This window comes from Rhinolophus hipposideros (assembly GCF_964194185.1).
Source record: "Rhinolophus hipposideros genome assembly, chromosome: 17".
Classification (NCBI taxonomy): Eukaryota; Metazoa; Chordata; class Mammalia; order Chiroptera; family Rhinolophidae; genus Rhinolophus; species Rhinolophus hipposideros.
In genome coordinates, this window is record NC_138063.1 from 9795111 (window position 1) to 9802501 (window position 7391).

Here is a 7391-nt window from a genome sequence, read left to right on the forward strand (position 1 = left end):
GCAGAGAGGTACCTCAGGAGAGCTGGCTGGGTTTTCTCCACATGAATCACTGTCTTGGCCTCTGTTATAAAGCCTTTTCTACACAGACTTAATGCAGCCAGTTACGATGGAAAGATAAAGATGTTCTTTCACTTTTCCACAAGTCTTAAAATAATAATTGTGCTAGTTTTCTTTTTCTTTTTTTGTTTTGATTCCTTCATGATTCTAGAATTTTATTCTAGACATTTTTTTTAAGGCAGTATTTCTACTTACAATAATTCCCCTATTGTCTAAATCCTTTTTTTTAGCTTTAATTAAAGTTTATTGGGGTGACAATTGTTACTAAAATTACATAGATTTCAGGTGTACAATTCTGTATTACATCATCTATAAATCCCATTGTGTGTTCACCACCCAGAGTCAGTTCTCTTTCCATCACCATATATTTGATCCCCCTTACCCTCATCTACCACCCCCTGCCCCACCCTTACCCTCTGGTAACCACTAAACTATTGTCTGTGTCTATGAGTTTTTGTTTCTGATTTGTTTGTCTTGTTCTTTTGTTGTTTTGGTTTATATACCACATATCAGTGAAATCATATGGTTTTCTGCTTTTTCTGTCTGACTTATTTCGCTCAGCATCATAATCTCAAGATCCATCCATGTTGTCACAAACGGTCCTATTTCATCTTTTCTTACTGCCGAATAGTATTCCACTGTGTATATATACCACAACTTCCTTATCCATTCATCTATCGAAGGACATTTGGGTTGTTTCCATGTCTTGGTCAGCTAGTTTTCTAATTATGAAATTAATGCGTGCACATTATAGGAGGTTTGAAAAGTAAAAAGAAGAAAAACCTTAGTTGCCAGACTCCACAACCCAAATATAAGTCATTTCTTCAAAAAAATTTCATCACAGAGGATCCTTCTGTTCAATAAAAGTCATTATATAATGAAATCTGATGCTTTTCCAGGAGTTCCTGATCGCACAAAAGTCGCCATGAGTTCACTCAGTGAAGCAAACACCCGCTTTGCATATGATCTGTTCCAACAGTTCAGACAATCGGAGAAGGAAAATATCTTCTATTCCCCGCTCAGTGTCACATCAGCCTTAGCCATGACTTACTTAGGGTCCCGAGGACAAACTGCATCAGCAATGCAGAAGGTATGTAGACCAGTTTGGACTGGTTTCTCTGTTGGCTTATGCGCTGATGATCACAGATGTGGCTGGCCCCATGGGTAGCACAGGAGGCTGAGCAAGCCTTCCCATGACAGTCGGGTGCCTCTTTGTGCCTAGACTTCCTTCTAGGAGGGTCTGGGATTACCGCCTACAATTGCCCACCTACCAGAGGTGATGCTTAAACAGAAGAGTTCTGGTAGAGGTGACTTAAATCCCTGGGAAACATCATCAAATGTATCCTCAGCAATAAAGGAATATGAGTCGAATTTTTTAAAGTAGTTGGTCATAACCCAGCTTTGCTGTGTTATGTCAAGAAGCATACTCTTACACTAAGTTTTCTTTATTCTTTTTTTCTTTATTTTGGTTTGGTTTGGGAGTTGGGGGATTGGTTTGTTTGGGGATCTTTTCTTTCTTTTCTTTCTTTCTTTCTCTCTTTCTTTCTTTCTTTCTTTCTTTCTTTCTTTTTTTCTTTCACTCTTTCTTTTGTGTTTTTTCCTCTTAATTTCCTGTGATGTAGACAGATCTTTTTAGTAAAGTTTTCTTGTTCTACTTCCTGTCTCTTCCAGGTCCTTCACTTTAACAAAGTCACAGAGAACACAAAAGAAGAAGCTACAAAAGTTCCCGTGAGTCACACAGCTCTTGGGTCTCGAAGGAGCACCCGGTGTCTGAGAGGGTCATAATTAAAACTAGAAATTGCACATAAACTGTGAAAAGTCTAATTCTTAGGGGAAATCTTAGGCAACAGAGATTGGCCAAGCAGAGTTCTTTCTCAATTCATTCTACATACTTATTTATTTCATATTTTTGTTTTCCTGAGAGGAGATCAGCATTGTGCGAAAGAGCATGAGTATTCGAGCCGAAAGGCTAGCTTCAAATATCTCCTCTGCTGTTCACAAATGGTGAACATGGGTGAGACACAGAAGCTCTGAGCCACAGCGACCTTGATCCCAATAAACTAGGGGTAATAAAAGATATGCCTCTATTCATGAAAATACATGCAAAACATACAACAGTGCCAGGACTACTAGAAGCCTTGATAAAAAAAATAATGTATTGTTATTATTATAGGATAATAATAATTATAGTAATCCCAATAGCATTGCTAAAATCATACAGTTTTAATTATCTCATAAATGGGATTAAGAGAAATAAGCATACATCCAAGTATACTTCGGTAAATGATTGTATGAAATCTATGGTTGATAGCCGAATCTATGATAGCTAGTCCGAAACTAGCTAACAAATGGAAATTTCTGTATTCAGACGGGCCTAGTTTCAGAAATTGGCTCTGTGACATTACATCTTCTTGAAGAAGTTATTTAATTCTCTGAACTTTCTTGCTTTCATTTGAATTGGACTGACGCCTTAGAGAGGCCAGTGTAAAGCCTTTAGCAGTGGACCAGGCACAACTGTAACAACTCCTGGAGTATGACCATCATGAGTGCAGAGCCACACATCACAGTCCATGGGTCTTAGGAGGTAATACTGCCAAACAGTGTAACAGGGCTTCATGTCACAGCACATTGAAATACACGTTTCACATTCTTATACCACTGATGGTTGTTAGAAATGAAATAGGCCTTCAGGAACTTGCGTTTAGCCGAGAAGCTACACCTAACCATTTGAACGAATTAAAAGACAATCCAATAGTAGAATGGTGTTGCATTTGTAGTTCAAATGAGAAAAGATTGGAGGATGTGAGAGGAACAAGAAAAAAATTCCTGGGAGATTAAATGGAAGGATAGTTGAGGTAAAATGCACCAAATTTCAGAGAATAATAACAAAAGTCGCCCGGGGGCTGGCAAATGTTAGGTATGGATCAAAGAGACTTAAGGACACGGTTTAGTATTTACGTTGACGGAGAATTCAGTGAGCTCATTTTTTTGATGTTTGCAGGTTGAAAAGTCGGGAGATGTGCATCACCAATTTCAAAAGCTTCTGACTGAACTGAATAAACCTACTGATGACTATGAGCTCAATATTGCCAACAGACTCTATGGAGAAAAGAAGTTTCAGTTTCTTCAGGTAAGTTTCACGGACCTAGCACATGTCTCGTCAGCATCCTGGGCCCTCTGTCGCCAATGAGCAAAGGGGGGAAAGTGAGGCAGATGCAGCTGGCTGACCCCCATGGGGAGCATTTGCTCTGGGTGTGTCAGGCCCCTCTTCCCACTGCCGTGTCCCAGAGCCGGACAACTCACCAGTAAAGTGTGGGTTTAATGATGACGATGTTATGTACTATATTTGGTCATGACTGAACATAATTTATTTTTGAGAATACAGACTACTGATGCATTACTCTTAATTCCTCCTTTCTGCTTCTTCCCCATGTCAAAGGAATACAAAAATAATGTTAAGAAGTTTTACCTAGCCAGTGTGGAATCTGTTGATTTTGTAAATGCTGCAGAAGAAAGCCGAATGATGATTAATTCCTGGGTGGAGAGCCAAACGAATGGTATCGTATGATAGGGTCGCCCAGGAAAAACCACTTGTGAGCTTGTGCATAAACCCTGTGCTTGACATGGCATAGGGTGCTGGGAGAGGAGAGTGAGATGAGTGTGCAAGGAGGTGGCAGAGGGCACGGCAGGTGGTGGAAAGACCCCAGCAAATGTGGAGAGAACCAAGGGAAACCCAAAAGGGATCACAGGACCAGCTATGTGGCAACACAGCTGGAGATCTGTGTTTGCACATCTCCAGGGATGGCAGCATTTTTGTGGACCACAATTCTCTGCTCAGACCCCATCTTGGCTTCACATCTTTTACTTCAAATCAGAGGCTTAACTTTTGGATTATGATTCCTAATGGAAAATATTAGAAGGATTCTCTTATTATTTATTAATTTGGAAACCAGCAGCTCTCCTATAAACTACCCTACTTGCTACCTACACCTGCAGCTGTCTGGCCCACTTCACCATCCCCACAGCTTTTTCCCTGATCACAGCAGACAGACTGACAAAGTCTCCATCCTCTGAGCCATATCGTCCCACCCACCCCCATTGTAGGCCAGACCTACAGCAACTCAAAGTGGAGAATGAAGAAAACATCCCAGGAAATGGTGGCTGACAGCAAAGGACACGTGTTTCAGATTATAGAGTTTATGTCATTTGTCCTAAAGAACATTCAGGCCCTATTTCCTCTGAGTAGTGGGCCTAAATTTGAAAAACTACAAAGACATGAGGGGAGGAAGGAAGAGAGGATGGAGGAAAGAAAAGCCAGAGAGGGAGGAAAGAGGAAGTAAAGTAAGGAGGGAACGTGACAAGGAGGGAGGAAATGCATTTGTTGAAAGAGTAGCTGACATCCATTCATCAGTCTGCAATGTGAGGTGACTGAAGTCACTCACAGAGAACTCGAATGAACACTTTGTGAATCATAAGAGGGGTGTGTCCGTGGGGGCAACTCCATCAGGTTGGTGCCATGAAGAAAGCTGTACCATGTGAACTATTGGTCATGGAGTCCCTAAAGTGGTGACTTGTGTGAATAACTACTGATCAGTTTAATTTTCAAAGCATCTTTCCAACAAACCACTTGTACTTTTCATGACAGACCTTTATGTTTCTTTCCTTTGCAGAAAAAATCAAGAATCTCTTTCCTGAAGGCTCTCTTGACAGCTCCACCATTCTGGTTCTAGTGAACGCGATCTATTTCAAAGGGCAGTGGAATGAAAAATTCGATCCAAAAAACACTGAACAGGGTGAATTTTGGCAAAACAAGGTATTGTCTGTATTTATATAGTGCAACATAGCTATACGTGGACTGTTAAATTTACACACATACTTGATTAACATACAACTGCAGGTATAAAATAGAATTTGTCACAACTTTATTTCCTTGTTTTACTTTTTTGACTTTATTTGGTTGGGAATACTTGAAGAAACTCTTCTTTCCAATTCACAGATGTCCCAGGTTATCTCTCAGAAGAAAGAAGGGTATCTCAATAATATAATTTTTTAACTTATCCCTCTGTTGGCATGTGTTTGCTGCACTTATTTATTGCAGAATACAAGCAACCCTGTGCAGATGATGAAACGAACCAGCTACTTTAATTTCACTTCACTGGAAGACGTGCAAGCCAAGGTCCTGGAAATACCATACAAAGGCAAAGTTTTAAGTATGTTGTTGCTGCTGCCAAATGAAATCGATGGTCTGCAGAAGGTAAAATCTTGTACCTCCAATTCTTCCTTCTATTGCCCGGTTTCCCAGTAGCACAGCTCGTATGGGCTGTTCACAGAAGCCGTGCTCATGGTTTGTTGGTGATACCTGGCAGGGCTCAAGAACAGAGCACATCATCTCTTCTCTGCACACAGCCTAAAAGAGAAGTGATAAGGAGTGGCATTCTGTCACCTTCCAAAGAATAAATATCTTAAGTATCACCGTGGGGTATGGAAGGAGATATAAAAAATTTTAACATCGTAACTCCCGTTAATATTCTGAGGAAACCATGAATGTCAGTACAGAAAAAATACATACAGAGAGTGTCAAAAAATGTATACGCATTTTAAGAAAGAAAAACTGTATTAAAATTGTAATATGTAATATAGACTGATAACAAAAGATGACTACAAGTCACGTTTGACCTCTGCAATTACAAGAGGTGCTCAAAGCGGTTACCATCAGCGTCCAGACACTTCTGATTACGACAAACTACTGCTTGAGCAACATAGACCAAAGTGTCTACTTGTATACATTTTTTTTTGGCACCTCCAGTATATACCTTGGCACACACATAAACTATTTTGCAACCATAAGAACCTCTGATGTATTCCAGTTTATTCATTTAAAGACAAGGAAACTAAGACTCCGATGTAGGTAAGACATGGAAAATATATGCAAGTTCACTCACAAACAAAAGCAAGCAAAGTAAAGCAACAATGCATAGCCTTTTGCATACTAAACCACAGTGGTTTTGTGGACAGTAGATAAATTGGTTTATCTTGATGTTCACTTCCCATTTAGAAGTCCCTAGGAGCTCAAAGTCATTTGGAGTCTCATTCCTGTGGGGGGGAAAAAAAGAGGAATTTCCCTCTTAGCATTGTTAAAACGATTAACGATAATGTGTAAAAAAAACTAATAACAATATCTGGCATGTTCAGAACGTTCCAAAACTGGCCATCTGCAATTACTATAATAGTTGATGAAGTTGCAGTAAACTTACCACACTCCAAATATGTCCTGTGGTAACACTGGAAATTGGAGTCCTCAGGGAAAGAAACATGTCAGCATATGTGAACAGCCATTACAATATTCACCCACCCACTCAGCAATCCTCCTTATCAATAACATCAGGAACCCCGTCCTGGGATTTATCCTAAGGGAACAAGTCTAAGTGAAGTAAAAGCTTTTGGACAGAAGTGGCTCAAAGTAATGAAAAATGCAAAATAAGAAACAATGGTGTGATTTTGCATTGCCAAGAGTTTAGCTTAGGGAGTGGCACACAATAAATGCTTAAAAAATATTAAGATACATAGTTTGAATGTCAATTTAATGATAGCCTCATGTAATAGTTTAAACTTGGTTAGAGAAATCTATCGCTATATGGGAAAAATTCACAAATAGGTCAAGCAACAAAAAAGAATAAAAATAAATTGTATGCTATAATTGTTCTATAAATTATTAAAAATTTGTGTGCAAAACGACAATCACAAGAAAAGAGTACTTGAAAATGAAACAAGCAGTGAACTGGCAGTTAAGCAATGGGGCTATATCGTTCATCTTTTACAAATAATTTTATTTGATGGTTCTGTTGATGATTCAATCCAATGTTAAATTGAGTTCAATGTTTATGGAGAATGATATCAGCTGTTCCTTTTTTCCATTGTTCTAGCTTGAAGATCAACTCACCGCTGAGAAATTAATAGAGTGGACAAGCTCACAGAATATGAGCAAGAGAAATGTGGATTTGCACTTGCCTCGGTTCAAAGTGGAAGAGAGCTATGACCTCGGGGACACAATGAGAGCCCTGGGGATGGGGAATGCCTTCACTCCACAGGACGCTGACTTCTCAGGCATGACAGGGAGCCGGGGTTTCGTGCTGTCTCAAATCCTACACAAGTCTTTTGTGGAGGTGACCGAGGAGGGCACAGAGGCCGCAGCCGCTACTGGCTTAGAAATTAGTCGAACATCAGTACCGAGGTATGAACACTTCCATTGCGATCATCCTTTCCTTTTCTTCATCAAGCACAATGAGAACAACAGCATCCTCTTTTTTGGCAGAATCTCTACCCCTAAGATGTGA

The 7391-nt window shown here is 39.8% G+C and overlaps 1 protein-coding gene across 1 annotated transcript; it reads left to right on the forward strand.

Moving 5' to 3' along the window:
- Positions 1-982: 982 nt before the first annotated feature.
- Positions 983-7391, forward strand: SERPINB3 (serpin family B member 3; the record flags this gene model as incomplete). The annotated part of the gene is made up of 7 exons (XM_081078555.1): positions 983-1147; positions 1729-1785; positions 3059-3187; positions 3497-3614; positions 4728-4870; positions 5156-5311; positions 6981-7391. 7 exons carry the CDS (start codon positions 983-985, stop codon positions 7389-7391), a joined length of 1179 nt encoding a protein of 392 aa, XP_080934681.1.